At 40.8% G+C, this 18,933-nt stretch overlaps 1 protein-coding gene across 1 annotated transcript in view; it reads right to left on the bottom strand.

Moving 5' to 3' along the window:
• The window catches only part of aldh1a3.S (aldehyde dehydrogenase 1 family member A3 S homeolog), a 35,161-nt gene extending 16,900 nt beyond the window's left edge, over positions 1-18,261 (bottom strand). The window contains exons 1-6 of the mRNA XM_018255270.2: positions 17,795-18,261; positions 6,715-6,819; positions 4,343-4,483; positions 3,443-3,572; positions 1,712-1,773; positions 1,343-1,471 (exon numbers count right to left, since the gene is read on the bottom strand). Coding sequence (XP_018110759.1) covers positions 1,343-1,471; positions 1,712-1,773; positions 3,443-3,572; positions 4,343-4,483; positions 6,715-6,819; positions 17,795-17,893 — 666 coding nt within the window. The 5' untranslated portion in view covers positions 17,894-18,261. The remainder of the gene's footprint in view (positions 1-1,342; positions 1,472-1,711; positions 1,774-3,442; positions 3,573-4,342; positions 4,484-6,714; positions 6,820-17,794) is intronic.
• Between the last annotated feature and the right edge of the window lie 672 nt (positions 18,262-18,933).

Genomic DNA, 18,933 nt, shown 5'->3' on the forward strand with positions numbered 1-18,933 from the left:
GATTTTCTGTGGAAGAATGGGTTCAGTTTATCTCAATGCCATCTCCCTTTAATTGCTCGCATTGTTGTTTTTGGTGTTTGTGTGGCACCCATGCATCTCCCCAAGCTATAACAATTACTCAGCACCTGCTAAAAAAATTTTTAGCATCAAAATCTAGATTTGAAAAATGTATTCTTGTTTTATCAATCTAAGCACATGGTCAGGTAGGTGAATTTATTTAGACACTAAAAAAATATGCTTACAGCTGCAACCACCTCCGTGTTGGCTATAAGCGGCCTTTCTCAACAACTTCCTTTTTGGAGCCCCAGGGTGTTCATTAGTGTCCAAAGACCAATAGTAACTTTTGGCTTAACTAGTGATACAATGTACAGCATAAGTTTTATGTTCAGCTTATCAAACTTCCTGAGAAGTTATGAGGGTTTGTTTGTCTTCTCCACAACTTGAACACAGGACTCCTTTACTGGAGCAAGCAATATCAGATATGGTCAAGTTATGACACCTAGTTGCTCCATACCTGGCCCACATGACTATATTTCCTTAGCTGTTTTTTCAGTGCCCTTGCAGTAACATACCAAGCATACTGCACCTATTCAGACATAAATAAAGTGCCACTCAACCTAAAAGGGATTCTGTCATCGGAAAACATGTTTTTTTTTTCCAAAACGCATCAGTTAATGCTATTCCAGCAGAATTCTGCACTGAAATCCATTTCTCAAGAGAGCAAACAGATTTTTTTTTTATATTCAATTTTGAAATCTGACATGGGGCTAGACATTTTGTCAATTTCCCAGCTGCACCTGCTCATGTGACTTGTGCCTGCACTTTAGGAGAGAAATGTTTTCTGGCAGGCTGCTGTTTTTCCTTCTCAATGTAACTGAATGTGTCTCAGTGGGACATGGGTTTTTACTATTGAGTGTTGTTCTTAGATCTACCAGACAGCTGTTATCTTGTGTTAGGGAGCTGCTATCTGGTTACCTTCCCATTGTTCTTTTGTTTGGCTGCTGGGGGTGAAGGGAGGGGGTGATATCACTCCAACTTGCAGTACAGCAGTAAAGAGTGATTGAAGTTTATCAGAGCACAAGTCACATGACTTGGGGCAGCTTGGAAATTGACAATATGTCTAGCCCCATGTCAGATTTCAAAATTGAATATAAAAAAATCTGTTTGCTCTTTTGAGAAATGGGCTTCAGTGCAGAATTCTGCTGGAGCAGAACTATTAACTGATTCATTTTGGAATTTTTTTTTTCCCATGACAGTATCCCTTTAACTGCAGTGAATGCATTGTGAACACAGAAGAGGGTAGCGTAGTTCCTGTAAGAGTGTAGTTCAGTCAGAAACTTACCTCTTTGATCAATGATCCAATGTAGAGAGATGTGAGGGGAGTCTGTTCTGCTGGTTTAATGACTAAGGTGTTGCCGCAGCACAAAGCAGGGCCCATCTTCCAGATAAGCATGAGCAAAGGAAAGTTCCACTGAAACAAAAATGACATTCATAGCTACTCCAATACATAAATAAACATTGGTTTAGTAACATAACCAAGTTGCTACGTATAATAGCTATTATGACTTTTGTAGCAGAGCTCTAGCAATTGTGCCACAAAATCTCTTCGCTGTGACCTCCACTTATGTTCAATAGATAACACCTATCCTTTGCTGTGTGTGTGTGTGTGTTACACATGCTAACAGGCTGGTTTGTTACTATTAATACTTACAGGTGTAATAGCCCCACATACTCCAATGGGTTCATGTACAGTGAAGCACAGGAAGCTGTCATCTAAATAACGAAATAATAAAGGAATGACTGTAGCAAGTGGAACAAATGTCAAAGTTAAATTACATGTATTACACAGTATCTGTTGTCCTGGTTATGAGGATCCATTAACCAAACAGATAGTAAAATCAAAATGTACATGTATTAACAAGAGCTATATCCTTGGGCAATGCACATTTTTTTTTATTCAAGGATGGTAATAGTGTCACTGTCAATATGCTTCAAAATTTCTGACCTCTCCCCTTCTGCAATTAAATAATTGCCTATGAAAAGTAATTTCTATCATATTAAAACAAGTTGTTTTTTTTTTTACTGTTATACCACTGCATCACCGCATGCATGTTACGATGTATGGGTTTGTTGCTTTTTTTTTTTTTTTTTTTGTTTCCAATACTTCATTGAAGCATGTCCCATAATATTCCTACCAAACCTATTTTGTGGGAAGAAGCAAGAGAGGAGAAAGGTACAGTTAATAGGCTACATGTAGTATTTAATGGCCCTTAAAATGTAGGAGATTAGTCCTCACTATTCTAATTCTAATTCTATTCCATGTTCCAGAAATATAACACGGCCAGATCTTTCATACAGAATCTTTGATTTTACAAGGATAACGCAGTTCTGTATGAAAGCTGTGCTATAAAACATAACAATCCTAGTGTGATCAGACAGAAAGCAAGTAGCTACAAAATTTCCACTTCAGGCTTCCAAGAAAGAGTTTCTTTACAGCAAACAGAAAAATAAATATAATTCAAAAAAAAGCATTCACTTGTTGTTTTACAATGTCATTCAGTTTAACACAGAGTTTTGGGGGTATATTTCAGTATTGTTTAGATAATCTCTCCCTAGTTCCTGCACTGGCAGTATGTAGTACCTGAGAACTAAAATGAGACAGTATTTAGTAGATGGGCACTATCTCTCCCGACTACACCTGCTATCCCACAGCCACAGTCACTTTCCAGAGACTCTTTCGCCACTGCTACTATAAGCACTATCTCTCCCTACTATACCTGCTATCCCACAGCCAAAGTCCCTTCCCAGAGACTATTATCCCCACTGCTACTATAGGCACCATCTCTCCCTACTATACCTGCTATCGCACATTCAAGGTCCCTTCCCAGAGACTAGTATCCACTTCTACTATAGGCACCGTATCTCCCTACTATACAAATGAGAATACACGTGGAGCTCACCTAGTCTCTTAGTCGGATTTTCCCACGGGGTATCCTGTGCTTGATATCCCAGTTTAGTCAAACTGTAGAAAATATGAAGGTGTGGGACACATCCAAGGCAGCAACTGGACTGCAATAGTTTCTTTATTGGGGGTAGAGATACACAACATGTTTCGGGCAGCGCCCTTTGGACACACTTGCCAAAGGGCGCCGCCCGAAACATGTTGTGTATCTCTACCCCCAATAAAGAAACTATTGCAGTCCAGTTGCTGCCTTGGATGTGTCCCACACCTTCATATTTTCTACAATCTCCCTACTATACCTGCTATCCAACAGTCACAGTCCCTTACCAGAGACTATTATCCCACTGCTACTATAGGAACCGTCTCTCCCTACTATACCTGCTATCAGTTCTTCCCTAAAGGGTTATTACCCCCACTGCTAATATAGGTACCTGCTCATTGATCATCTCACCATTTATCGAAAGACAGATGTGCCCTTACCTACAGGAATTGTCTTGCCCTGTATTTTGTCAGTCCAGCCTGCAAAATAACGCAGGGTCCTAATGCAACCCTCCAAATCTATTAGAAAGGCATGAAGGAAGGGTTTCCCCGTGTCCATGGATTCCAGAGTCTGTAACAATAAAAACAGACAATGAGAAGGTGGTCCCAAAGCACAGAGACCGCATTTTGAACACATTACCGCAGAAACTGGATTAGTGACAAACATTTGCAGGGATTCTTCCTGGCAAAGTGTTGAAACACTGCCGATCCCTTCTTTCCTCTTCACAAAAGTTTCATCCTCCAATATTGGGGCCCTTCTTTTCTAAGACAAGCATACTTTATTTGGCTGATGTTTGGAAATCTATAGTGTTTTGGGTATATTTGTGCAGGTAATCTTTTAATGTAATGTATTTTATAACATCATTTTGTATCGGTACAGATTTTCTGTATGCTCTTTCTAAGAGCTCTCTGAACATGGCCCTTAATTAAGAGATTGACACTCTGAAAAATGGATATTAATGGTGTTTGGATTGGGTGTGCTTTCTGTATTGTCTAACTGTTCATGTATTGGAGTGCATGCCATTTGTCATCCATTCAGGGGCGATTAGCAATTCACCAGCAGGAAAACTTAAGCAGCTAGAGTGCTAGTTCTAACAGACTGGGTTGGGATGAAAATATCATATGGGACAATGAACCGATTTGTTGTTTTTTTTTTCTTTCTTCCTAAGAAAGTAGATTATCTTGGTTTCTTTTTTTTTTTTTTTTAGCTTGCACTGATATCATGTTCTAAAGCTAAATAAGACCTATTTAATGATTTCTAAGTAAGCCAGCTTGCTGCATCTAGCTATAGAAACCCAAGAGGAAAATGAGTATTTGTAGAGGCCAGTAAGTGTCCCTTACAGCCAAGAGAACTCTATCTCTTTCCAGGAGGTCTCCAAGTTTGTGTAGCAGTCTCCCTCGGCCATTGGCATCCAGCCTTCTCCACGCAGAGCCCCTCTGAAATGCAGCACGGGCAGCTTCAACAGCCTTGTCAACATCTGCCTGTGGGACACAGATAACTGCAATTTAAATGCCTTTATAAATATCAATTTGTAATGTTTGTCAGGTAAAATACTTTACATGGCAAACAATAGATAATCGTTTAGAAATATTCTAACAAAGCAGGAGTAAATCATACATTCTGGTATACATGTAACTACCACTGAAGTGATGCTGCTATTTACTGTGCTGCCCCACAATTGTTCTCCTTCCTTTTTGCTCCATTATCTACTCCCTGTTTTTAGAATAAGGTACAGAGCAGGTGTGCAAGGTCAGTGAAATATCACAGGTGCCCAGCAGTCCAATAAACAAGCAAGCTGCTGTATACTCCATTTCCCACAGATTTATCTGCACTCCACATTATCCCCTCCACATTATTCTGACACAAAAAGAGTAGCACACATTTTATGGGGTGGTTCACATTTAAGTTTGCTATAGTATTTGCCTTCATTTTTTCTTTTTTATAGTTTTTGAATTATTCCCCTTGTTCTTCTAACTCTTTGCAGCTTTCAAATGGGGTCACCGACCCTATCTAAAAAATGCTGTGTAAGGGCAGATAAAAGTCCGCCTAAACGAACACAAATCTGTCATACGTAATTATTATCCACCTACAATTACTGGGGAAGATGCAAAGATTAAATCTGAGGTTACAAAATATAAAAAAGAGACCATGTTAGCCAAACATTTTTTTGAACACGGGCACCGGGTGGCACAAATCCGGTGGCAAATCTTGGAAAAAATTACAACTAAACAGGGACATGATAAAAAAAAGTCTACTCTCGCGGAGAGAGTGTTATTGGATTTGGTTACTGCAAACAAGATATTTGAGGGGATTAAATGAAGAGTTTAATTTGTCCTGTTTCTTGTAAAATAAGTGTCTAATAAGCTTTCTTACTTCCCTTACAGATAAGAAAATTTCTTTGCCTAAACTACAGGGACAGGTATCTGTAATTTTTCTCCTTTGATATGTAGGGTAAGATTACTTTTTAACTTTTCTATCTTTGTATATATTTTTTTTGTAACTTTTACCTTCCTCTTAGGTTAATTGCAACAATTGTTTCAATTGAGGTGAATTTGCTGCTTTTTGTTACTAACATGGACTTAAAAGTACTGTGTTTTGTCTATTTATACTGACACCCATGTACAATAATTGCGAAAAGAACCAAAGTATTTTTTAAAAAAAAATTTCTCTGATGTGAATTTATCTTACGTATCTTTGGTAATTTGGTCATTTTTATAACGAAAAACCTTTTGTATTGAAATTGATTCTTCACATTTTTGTATAATGACTCACTAATTGGTTTGCCTTTATGCCTTAATGCCTTAATGTTCATCTGCACCTGTATGTAGTATGCTTGACAAAGGGGCGGAGCCCCGAAACGTTGCACCGCCGCAGTAAAAACTTTTGCAAGGGCTTGCCCTGCAGATACAAGTCTCGTGTGCTGGTGTGTTTTTTGTTCCAGTGTAAGGGCAGAGACATATGCTCAGATTTGGGGAGATTTAGTCACCCGGCTATAAATCGCCTCTTCTTTGGGGCGACTAATCTCCCCAAACTGACTTCCGCCGGCTAGAACGTAAATTGCCGGTAGGATGCCATTCAGAATGCTTCGTTTTCCGAAGTCGGCTGAGGTATCCTTGTGAGGCAATTTCAGGCGACTTCGGAAAACAAATTGCACCGATTTACATTCTAGCCGGCAGGAGGCAGTTCGGGGAGATTAATCGCTGTCTGACTAATCTCCCCAAATCTGAGCATGCGTCTCTCCCCTAAGGCTACAAATGTATTGTTAGTGCTACTTTTTAGTAGTTTTCCTTCTTTTGACGCCCCCTCACCTTTTCATATACGAGTCCCTTGTTCATATCAATGCATGGTTGCTATGGTAATTTAACTCTAGCTACCAGATTGCTGAAACTGCAAACTGGAGAGCTGTTGAATAAAAAGCTAAATAACTCAAAAAAGACAAATAATAAAATATGAAAACCATGTACAAATTGTCTCAGAATATACATCATACAAAATAAATAATTTAAAGTTGAGCAACCCTTTTTAAGTGTCTTTCTAAAGAGTTCTACTCTTTAGAAACAGCAATAAAAATGATAAAGGTTTGCAAGAAAATCACAATACTGGAAAATTGACCCAATGCTGAGCGATAGTCACACACAAGTGTTCACATGCTGTTGGTTTAATATAGTAAATCAATGCTTTGGCATTTTCATCGCAACTACAAAGCACTCACCTTATCTGCTTCCTCCACATCACATATCTTCTTTCCCGTGGCTGGGTTAAACACAGCGAAAGTCCGGCCACTTATAGACTTATGCCACTCATTGTTAATAAATATCTAGAAGGTGTTATAAAGGAGATTTAAATTAGCAATATATTTTTTATTTTGTTTCAATATATCTTTAAATCTAGTGAATGGAATTCTTTTCAAATAAAGATATGAAGACATTGGTTGCCTGGTTCACCCATCTTCACAAAACACAAACACATAGCAAACCTACATATTATCAGACTCACATGAATTGTTAATGCTCATGCCCAGTGCTTTAATGTTAGCAAGTATTCATACTGTAGGAATTTACAGATCTTCCATATAAAATTCAGTGCAGGTGTTTGGGGGGAGAATGCTAAAAAGATTTAAGGAATTAGTGGTCAGAGGCACAAAGGCACACAACTCTGGTGCATACTTTATGCAAATGTGCTTATAGAAACCAGGTTTTCTCCAAACTTTGAAAATACGTGGTTATTGCAAAATGTTTTAAGTGCCAGTAAAGACCCTTCAGGTCCTTAGGCCATGTTTCTGTGCAGCATAATAATAATTGTAGTACTTAAAAGGGTGGTGTGTGCTGCATGTCCGCTATTGTAGACATGAATCAGACCAGAACCTCAGCTCTTTTGTTTTGCTATATTTTACATAAATTCATTAAGCCCCCCCCCTTTCCAACCGTTAGTCAAGGGAGCACTTGTTCTAGGAATCTTGCTTTTGAGTCCATTATTCCATGTATAATACTGGGGGTGCTAAAAAAAAGTCTCTACAGTGCCACAACATGGTTGTAGGAAAATTCCATATGCTATCATAGACAGATTTACTCAAACGCTTTCAGAACTTAAAGAGACAGGAGATGTGAGTCCTGTGACTGTACCTACACCCAGGGTGAACAGTTTTGTAATTACAGAAAAGAAAAATGGAAATCTCAGACCTGAGAATGTTCAATCCAAACGAAGTGGAAAAAAATTCTTTACCATCCTGGATGAGAAGGACGGATACTGGCATGTCACTCTAGATGAACAATCATCATTGTTGCGTACCTTTAACACACCATGGGGGTGCTACAAATTCAATCGGCTACCATTTGGAATAAAGTCTGCTAGTAAGGTGTTTCAGCAGAAAAATGCAGAAGCTTTTAGAAACAATGAAGGCATCCACATAATAGCTAGGGTTTAATTCAATGCTTACCGGCTGGTGGTGGGAGCAAATGGGCGGGCCGTGATGTAAAAGGGGGTGGGCCGTGACGTAGAAAGGGGCGTGCCGTGTCATACAGGGCGGGGCCTAACACACGATTGGCCAGAAGACAGGAAAAAAAAGATAAATTCTGAGCGGGTTGGGGGCGGCCGAGGGCTTTTGTTAGGAGTATTACAAATTTACCGGCAGCGACATTGCCGGTAAATTTGTAATACCGGCCTTGGCAGGTGTTTTATCGGCTAGGCCAGTAAAACACCGGCCGGGTGGCAACCCTAATAATAGCAGATGATATGATTATAGCTGCTTCTACTAAGCAAGAACATGACGACATTCTGAACAAAGTTATAGAGAGCCCGAAAGCTTAATATCAAGTTCAACATGCCTCATGCAAGAACGAAATCTAATCATTTATGCGTCCAGAGCACTATCATGTGCATATCAGAATTATGCACAAATTGAAAAAGAACTGATAGCAATTGTGTTTGCAACAAAGAAATTTCATCAGTTCATCTATAGGGCCAATGTGAAAGTACAGTCAGATTGAAAGCCATTCTCTCAAAGCCTATAGGACAAGCTCCTGCGTGACTACAGAGGATGTTACTGCAGTTGCAAAAATATGACATATCTGTATCGTACACCCCAGGAAAACTGATGGCTATTGCTGACACACTATCCAGAGCAGTTGATACCAAAAGTGCAGATAATGGAGAGGACGTTTTTATCAGAATGTTGTTTACTTAATGCAGTCCACAGAAGCATTAAGTCCTGAGCTGCTACAAATGCTAAAAGTGGAAACACAAAAGGATGATACCCTGAAAGCAGTTAAAGACATGCATATGCAAGGTTGGCCAAAGCGAAAGAAACAAGTGCCATCTACCTTACATCAATATTGGCCAATTCGTCATACATTTTCAATAACTGATGATCTTCTTATGTCTGGTGACAGAGTTGTAATACCAAAAGGCTCTCGAGCAGAAATGTTAAAACGACTTCATAGTGCACACCAAGGCATACAACGCTCCAAAGCAAGAGATAGAATGATCATGTATTGGCCCAGTATATCCAAAGACATTGAACAGATGGTGGAAAACTGTGCAGTCTGTCAAGAAAATAGACCATCCAACCACAAAGAGACTCTATTATCACATGATATACCAGAACTTCCATGGCTAAATCTTGCAGCTAACATTTTTGAATTTAGAGGTCATGCATTTTTGTTGATTGTCGACTATTTTTCCAAATATCCAGAAATCCTAAAACTTCCGGATAAAACTTCATACTTCATCATTGCAAAACTGAAATCCGTGTTTGGCAGACATGGCATCCCAAGGGATATGGTTTCAGACAACATGCCTTTCTCCAGTAGAGAGATGCATAATTTTGCATCGCAGTGGGGAATTCAATTTACTCACTCTAGTCCTGGATAGCCTCATTCTAACGGTCAAGCTGAGAGGATCATGCAAACTGTGAAGTTACTTTTCAAGAAATCATTCAGCACTGGAGCTGATCCACATTTAGCATTTCTACATTTCAGGAATACCCCCATCTCAGGTACCAATGTCACTCCTGCTCAAGTACTAATGGGAAGAGTGTTGAGAAGTACTTTACCGGAAACAACTGAAATCCTCAAAACAAAAGTCCCTAAGAAAACTCAAAAAATGTTAGTGAAGAAGAAGAAATCTCTAAGACACTATAACCGAAATGCTAAAGATTTACCAATCTTTCAGAGGGGAGAGAGAGTGAGGATACAGACTTCCCAGGGATGGAAACCGGCAGTCAGTGTGAAACCAACAGCGGAACCAAGATCATATACGGTAAGGACTACAGATGGAACTCGTTTCCGCAGAAACAGACGTCATTTGAGACGTGACACTACTATTCCAACAGCTGAAGATGAGGTGCATCTACCGGCAGATATGAACAATACATCTGCTGTAAATCCAGTGGAATCTGTAATAGCACCAACTGTGAATGATGACTCTACAGTTAGAGCCAATCCCAGCAGGTCACCAGCCAACTAGAGAACAAAGAAGCACTCACTTTGGAAGGACCGTAATAAAGACTGCTAAGTTACTGGACTGTTCTGAGTTAGAGATCCCCAGCAATGTCTTTTACAATAATCATTTTATAATAAAGATATAGATTATGCTTAGGGGAGACTTTGTTAAAAATGGGGGATGTCTAGCTTAATGCTGTCACCTTAAGATAGCGACAGCAGCTGGTCACATGTTCTCTTCTTCCTGTTCCTGTACTGAGAGTGTGTGAAAGACTAACCCGCCATTTTGCAGTGTGCTGTTATATATGTTGCTGTGTTAAACCTTCGTAAAAGTTATTCTCTACAAGATCAGTTCCTGTGTGCAGTGTCGGACCGGCCCATCGGGATACCAGGAAAATTCCCGGTGGGCCCAGGTGTCAGTGGGCCTCTTGCTTCTAATCATTTGGCCTATTTCATGGTCATTCCCTATTTCTTTATAGGAATAGAGACTAGGGGGGAAATTTACTTCCGAAAATCCGCTAGCGTTGGCTTCGCCGCACTTCGCCAGCGTTTGATTCGTCAAGGCTGCGCAAATTCACGAAGATCCGAAGTTGCACACAGGTTACCGAACGCTTGCGAAGTGGTGCAAGCGATAGTACAATCAGTCGTTCAAAGTTACGCTAGTGAAGGCTAATTTGCATATGGCGCCAAATTTATGGACGTGTATGCTGCAGCGCACATTACACTACACAATCTTAGGGAAAGTTAATAAAAGTATATAGGGGTGTTCTTATGCCCTACACATGTGCCCATAGTATAGTTAAGGTGCCATATGTTATATAAAATGTAGGGGGGAAGGTGGGTAACCTAAAAAAAAATTCCATCTTTTTTAGCCTATCACCCTATAAAAAGTAAAACGCCAGCGTTTTTTTGGGACTTCAAATTTTTTTTTTTCAAACTACTATCTACTCTATTGCAGTTCGCCTGGTCTAACCTGGCAAAGTCAACTCTGGCGAAAGAGGTAACGTTCATAAAAAAAAAAAAAATACTTAGTAAATTTGCGTAATTTCACCCCTTCGCCAGAGTGCACCTTTGCCAGGTGTTAGGCTGCAAAGTTGCGCTACACTATCTAATTCGCTGGCGAATTGTCACCAGGGCCACTGTGAAAATGACGTCACGCAGGCGAATTTCCTGCCTGCCACTTCGCGGTTTAGTAAATTTGCCCCTTGAAAAATAAAGAGGTTGAGTGAGGAGAGGAAAGTGGGCCCACGGTCTAAGGTTTTCTGGTGGGCCCCTGGTATCCCAGTCTGACACTGCCTGTGTGTGCCTGTGCTCTGCTTCACTGTCTTACCCACATGCTTCAGAGTTCCCTGCAAAGCCTGTGTAAGGTGTCTGGACAGATTTAATGAGGGACAAGTGTGTGTGTGTGTACTCACTACCATAAGAAAAACATTAAATAGAGTACCACACAATATGGAATATAATAAATGTATTTTGATTTGAATTCTATCCGTGTAAATGGGCATCTGACATCCTTCCATGAACTTCTACAAAAACATAATTTCATTCATCCATGAAATATAAGGGGAAGTAACCTCTTACAGATTAAACTTGATAGGAAGCCTGGGCAGGTTTCCTACTACTTTTACCACAATACTCCCAGGTCATTAAAACCCAACATTTATTTATTAATATACACATTTAGAGAATGCAAATAGGACTGAACCACTGGCAAACAGTCAGGCCCTTGGCTCGCAGTGCAGACCATAAATCAAAAAAGATGCTGTAAATTGTGTTTGTTTTACAAATAAAGAGATTAAATGAATTATCCATAAATCCTATTTTCCTTTAAAAATATAAATTCCTTATAAGTTAACACCCTGTACTGATGCTGATTCTTCAGGGGTAACTTGTATTTATACATACAGCAGGGTAATGAGTCAAGAACTGTGTTTTTTTTATCTTAGGTGAAAAACACTATAAAATCTATAATAAAAAAAAAATCTAATTATGAATTATATAACTGAAGAATCATTAAGGGGCAGATTTATCAAAGGTCGAATTTATGTGAATTTTCTAATCTTAATTTAATTTTCTGTTTTTTTTAAAAAATTCAAATGTACTCTTATTTATGAAAAAAACGCCATTTGAATGAATGTTACTGACCCAAAAACTCAAATTAAAACAAATTCTAGTGAAATTCGATTCGAGTTTTTCTCCGAAAAAAAAACTTGAATGTCAGGAAGGTTATTAACATCCAGGGCCGGATTTACATAGTGGGGGCCCCTAGGCCCAATGCGTTCATCGCCTCTGTCCCCTCCCCTTTATTCGTGCAAATTTTCATCATCTGGACTGGAGCAATGGGGTTTGTTGTACGGGAAATTTAAAAAATGACTATCTCCAGCGCATCCCCAATGTTTTTGAACCAATGTGGGTGTGGTTGGACAGCATGCCGTCCCTCTTAAAATCCTGATGGCCTTTCCACAAATCCGGGCCTGTTAACATCTTCGAATGGGTCAGCAGTCCTCTGCCATTGACTTGTAAATGAATTTGGCAGGTTTTAGGTGGCGAATATTCGAATTAGAACTGTTTCCATGGTCGAGGTGTGATAAATCTCACATTCAAATTTACATTCCAGTTGGTGCTTTTAAATTTGCATTTGTGCATTTTGACACAAAAACAATTTAGAAAACTCGAATTTAACAATCGGACCTTAGGAAATTTGCCCGTAAATATACACTTGCACCTACAAATTTGTCACGCAAACTGTGCACTGAAAAGGGATGTGTCTGTGTACTTTATGCCAGATTTATAAGTGGATTTATAAGTGGTGCCCTGCACTTCATATTTTCTAAATGGCATGCAATAGGACATTCATTTGCAGTACTGTATGCAATGCTGTTAAGTGTAAGCAATGCCACTATTATGGCTTCACTCTTGGTGTCACTGGAAGAGATTTCGTTCTACTGCGCATGCGTCTGCCCCGGGAAATTGGGAGAAAGAAGAAGCTGGAAGAGTATTGCTCCGTGGTGCTCGCTGGAATAACCCTGGGTCGGTGCAGTTTTCTGCTGATAGGAGCACCGGCCCGGGGTTACAGGTAAGTAAATACAATCACTTGGGGATGCCTAACATTTGGCAACCCCAAGTGCAAGACGACTTTCCTTCTCCTTTAAAAAGCTAATCACGGATTGGTTGCTATAGGTAACTGCCCATGGGCAAATTCGCCCAGAGTTGATAAATGAGCCCCACTGTCTCATCAGAACAGTAAAGTCTATGGAGAGGTATGGAAACCAGTGCCAAGCAGTCAGATTGTAATGGAGTCCTGTGCATGGCAGAATCTACACTGTCAGTCACACCCTAACAACAGCATAGGAAAGCTAGGCAACAGAAACAAAATTCTACTTGTGGGGATATAATAAACAAAGTATAGACTACAAATATCTATAGCTATGGTCAAACACAATGATTCTGTCACAATGCTCTGCTCAGTCTTCATGGTGGTATTACTACCCACACGCTGGAAAGGAAACTATCCATCCAGATCATATGTCAAATCACAATGCAAAAAGGGCTGCTTAAACATGCAGGACTACTTGAGCTTTTGCATTTTAGTTAGAAAACACAGCGACAGTTCTAATGCAGCATATAGGGCCAAGCCAACCCAAGCCAAACCCATCCTATTCAGCACATGGATTTCATTATCTGTACAGATTCTTAGTAAAACAGTACAGTTAGAACATAGAACAACCTCTTTATATTATCTTTATACAACACATAATGGCACAGTACCTAAGGTTAAAGGACCAGTAACATAAAAAAAAATGTATAAAAAAAATTTGTTAGTACACATCGAAAAAAAAACACCAAGACAAATTGAATTTTTAAAATAGCAAAACCTTTATTAAGAAATAACTTACAGAAACTCCACTTCCTGTCCTCTACAGAAAGGGCAACAATCCATTCTGCGGCGCTTGATCAATGGCCTTGTCAATGACAGGGAGGGAGTTTATGAGCCAACCTGCTCCCAAATCCAAATTCCCATGGCGGTGCCTTTGTAACTCGGATTATAGGGAAACCTTACAAATACAGACAAAGGTGCTGGAATGTTACGTGGAGCAGGAATATGTGAGGTGCTACTCTTCTGTTCTTTTGCGCCAGCGCCTCAAAATCGCACGTTAGCGCAGTCCAGGGAAGTTCTTCTTTATGTGCAATGTGCCCTATGGAGAGAGAACTACACAGTCATGTCACTCACTGTGAATGACAAGGCCAAATAAACCGGACACTTCGCAGGCTCCGCGCTACACTGCAATCATCCCCCGGGCCATGTCTCCAGCGCTGCCTTAAACTCCACCCGGGACTTTCTCTTCCGCACTTGGGGCTTCCCCAAATGTTGTGAATGGACAGATGAGGCTGGGTTTCTCGGGGGACACGCTGTCAGTAGAATAGCCAGGAGGAGAAATCAAGTGCCGCAGAATGGATTGTCGCCCTTTCGCCTTTTCTGTAGAGGACAGGTAGCAGAGTTTTTGTCAGTTATTTCTTAATAAAGGCTTTGCTATTTTAAAATTTAATTTGTCTTGGTGGGGTTTTTTCGATGTGTACCAATGAATTTTTTTGATGTTACTGGTCCTTTAAGTAAATTTTTTTAAATCCATGTCAATGTCAAAACTATCCTTTTCGGTTATTTTATTGTTTAAATGTTTTTATTAACCTTAAAGGGACATTATACCCCTCAGTTACATTACAATTACACAGTCTTCAAAACAGTCGCACCAAAGATGTGGTATTCTGCTACTTTGCTCTCAGCATACAACCACAAATCTATCATCTAATCATTTCATTCATGAAATGACCTTTCTCTGCTCATTAATATATAAATCCACACAAGCCAGTACTTGTCAGGTATTGCTGGGAGTCGAGCCGGGGACCTTTGGGTTTCTGGCTCGATACCCTAACCATTTGGCCAGGTGAGCAGCCTGTAGGGTTACTCACTGTGTGTAACCTGGCCTCTGCAGTCCCAGCCCAGCTGCCGCCTGATTGGCCTCTCCAGCCCCAGCTCAGCTGCTGCCTATCTTAATCAACCAATCAGGGCTGCCTCTTCCCTATTTAAGGGCAGCTCTCAGACCACTCCTTGCCAGAGCATTGCATGGTTTTCTAGTACTGCGGCATCGCCCCTAACTAGGTTTCTAGCTCTTGCCCCTTCTCCCTTGTTAGTCTGCCTTGTCTTGTCCTGCTTACCTTTCCTATCTTGTACCTTTCTAGCCTCGACCTTGTTCCAACCCTACCTTGTACTCCTCTCTTGCTATCCTGCTCCAGTCTCCCTCTCTTGCTATCCTGCTCCAGTCTCCCTCTCTTGCTATCCTGCTCCAGTCTCCCTCTCTTGCTATCCTGCTCCAGTCTCCCTCTCTTGCTATCCTGCTCCAGTCTCCCTCTCTTGCTATCCTGCTCCAGTCTCCCTCTCTTGCTATCCTGCTCCAGTCTCCCTCTCTTGCTATCCTGCTCCAGTCTCCCTCTCTTGCTATCCTGCTCCAGTCTCCCTCTCTTGCTATCCTGCTCCAGTCTCCCTCTCTTGCTATCCTGCTCCAGTCTCCCTCTCTTGCTATCCTGCTCCAGTCTCCCTCTCTTGCTATCCTGCTCCAGTCTCCCTCTCTTGCTATCTTGCTCCAGTCTCCCTCTCTTGCTATCTTGCTCCAGCCCTCTCTTGCTCCAGTCCTCTCTTGCTATCTTGCTCCAGTCCTCTCTTGCTATCTTGCTCCAGTCCTCTCTTGCTATCCGCTCCTGTCTCCCTCTGCACTCTATCCCCCAGTTTGATCTACGCCCGCACCGTCCTGTCCCATCCAAGCCGTTCCACTCCTGCCACGTCCAGTCCTTTCCTGTTGAGTCGTCGCCCTCTTCTTCCTGTCTTGTCCAGTCCTGATCGTCGTCCTATCCGTCCTGTTCCAGTCTGACTCTTCGCCCTCATCTACCTGTTCCTGCTTCCCTTCAAGTTTCCCCTTGGCACATACAGCCCCTGCCTCAAGGACTCGCCCTTTCCCTTCAGACTCTACAGCGCCCCCTACCTAATCCTTGACAGTACTTCACTTAATAACCATACCATACAACCTTCTACTATGTACCAAGTTAGAAGGACCTGGAGGAGGGTAGGTAGGGGCCTGTTAGGGCTAAGTCCAACCCTAAGGCCTCCAGTTGGATAGCCCTGACCTTAGACTAGAGTGTGTTACTTTCAGAAGCACTGGAAGCAGCACTGGGAATCATTTGGTAGTGGGGCCCCGGATGACTTCCTGGCAAATACCCATTTTAATGGTTCATTGACACTGGGCCTAAGGACACAAGATATTCCAAAGGCACCCACTGTATTTGCCAGCTGTTTCAAATGAGACAGAGGTAGTGTGTTGTAATGAATTGTTCTTTTTAGGGTAATTAGTGACAGCATGTCGGGTTATTGTCTCTTCTGTTGCCATTATTTTAAAAGGGTTGCCCTGTAAAATTTTTACTGGCAAACACGGTAAAGCAACTTTACCTGTATATATAGATAAAAATAGGGTTCATATTCCCACTGTCAGTAATAATCTTTCTTCCTATGACACAGGGCATTTTTGATATGATACTGGGCTGCAGCAAATGTTTTACGAAGGAGTAGACCTAATATAAGAATGCATTATTAAGCCACTGCTGACTATATGCACTGAAATGAGGCTTCCAACATAAAGCACAGAGGCAGCACCCTTTCCATATACCTTTATCTTGAAGGCAACGAGTGCAGTGCAATGAGAGGGGAAATCACCAGCTTAAAACTGAGTTTTTGATGACCAGTATATCATGCCAAGCAGCACAATACAGAATAATAATTTACATTATGCTTCGTTCTATAAAACAGTACAAAGGAAAAAGTTATATAACTATATGTAGATCATATTATCTCTCATTTTTCTGTCTCACCTATCCATCATATTCATAGATAGACTATGTATGTATCTATCATCTATCTATCAATTTATCATCAATTTATCTGTCATCTATCAATCAATCTATTATCTGTCATCATCTATCTATCATTTATCTATCATTATTATTAACATGTATTTTTGAACGCCAACATATTGCGCAGCGCTGTAAAATGAATGTGCTTATATAAGAAATCTATCATCTTTCTATTATCTATCTATCCACTATCTATCATCATCACCTGCCTATCTATGTATCTGGCTGGTTGTCTGTCTGTCTTCTTCAATGTCTATTATCTCTTATCTTTCTGTCTGTTGATCATCTATCCATCATCTTCATGGTCTATCTACTGTATCTATCATTCTATCAATCATGTACCTATCAATCATCTATCTATCTATCCTCTGTCATTATTAACATGTATTTTTAGAGCCCAACATATTGTGTGGCGCTGTAAAATGAATGTGCTTATACAAAGTAATCTATTATCTATCATATCATTGATCTATCATATAATCTATCTATTATATCTATCATATATCTATGTATCATCGATCTATCATATAGTCTATCAATCTATCATATATCTATCTATCATCGATCTATCATATAATCTATCAATCTAGCATATCTATCATATATCTATCATCGATCTATCTCTCTCTCGCTCCATCATGCTCTTAATCAATCATCTATCATTGCCTGCCTATCTATGCATCTGGCTGGTTGTCTTTCTTCTTCAATGTCTATTATCTCTCATTGATCATCTATATCCATCATCAATGACTGTCTGTCTATGCATGTATGTATATATGTATGTGTATGTATGTACAGTATATATGTATGTGTATGTATGTATGTATGTATGTATGTATGTTGTAAGCAGTAGTTAACAGATTAGTGGTATATAATACTATGCAGCAGTTACAATACCTGTCGGTGCAGGATCTCCAGGTTAGTAATTGGCCTGGGGAGCAATGGGGGCTTCTTATCCGGTTGCCCGTTTTCTATAGCTCCGTTGGTGGTTGTCATGTCCGTAGAGGCACTAATTTAGTGCAATCCCTGCGCAATAGAATCGATACTCTCCGGCAAATCTCCCTCCTTGTTCTGGGGTTTCCCTGACTGGTCTAACAGTGCTGCGCTTCTGCCTTTAATTTAGAATCAACTAGGGGGAGGCGCTGATTGGCTCCTTACAGGGATCTCCCCCTCACTCTGACACTAACATACACCCACTTGTCACATTGGTCTAAGGGTGAAATCGGCTACTAAAGTTTGTGGGACACAGACACAACCTCCTAAAAATATTTAAAATGTTCCCACTAAGGAATGTGCACGCGCACACAACTGTCTCTGCAGTGAAGCCTCATAGAGAAAAACTTACACGTTAGCTGGGCTTGATAATCCGACTCCCCCCTCCCGGCCTGTCCATTGGTGATGTAATCTGCCAATTATTGAGTGCCCGCGCAGCATATCCAATTGAGAACTTTGTGGGCGGTGCATCAGGAAGGGTGGGCGGGGAGACAGGATGCAGGTTCCCTCCCTAATGCACAGTGAGTGTGTTAGTTTTCTGTCAGTATTCTGTAGTGTTCTGTCAGGACCAGCGTTACTTGCCCACAGGAGCCTGTACCTGCAGTTTGTCACCCACCACTGCTACATATGCTTGTAGGCTGCACTAAGTCACTTTTATTCCATTTCACAAGTACACACCTGACTTTGCCGCCGCCACTGCCGAATTGGCCGCAAAAAGCAGCCCTGGCATATAAATCAAAGCAGCCCACATGTACATGTGCGACATTGCAGTCAGCCACCCCCCCCCTCCCCCACACACACAAGTTAATGGAGAATTCAACCCTAAACTTAAAAAAAACACACCCTACATAGACCCTCCTCCCCCCAGCCTAAAGCTGGCCATAGATGCAAAGATTCGATCGTTTGATTCTGACTTCCCCTTCTCAATCGTACGAAAGTTATGTCTGACAAAGCTGGTGACAGTCTCCCACAAATCGTACGGTCGGCAATATACGCAGAGATATTATCGGCAGCTGACAGAAATGTTTTAACCTGGCCGATCG

Source organism: Xenopus laevis, chromosome 3S (assembly GCF_017654675.1).
Source record: "Xenopus laevis strain J_2021 chromosome 3S, Xenopus_laevis_v10.1, whole genome shotgun sequence".
Classification (NCBI taxonomy): Eukaryota; Metazoa; Chordata; class Amphibia; order Anura; family Pipidae; genus Xenopus; species Xenopus laevis.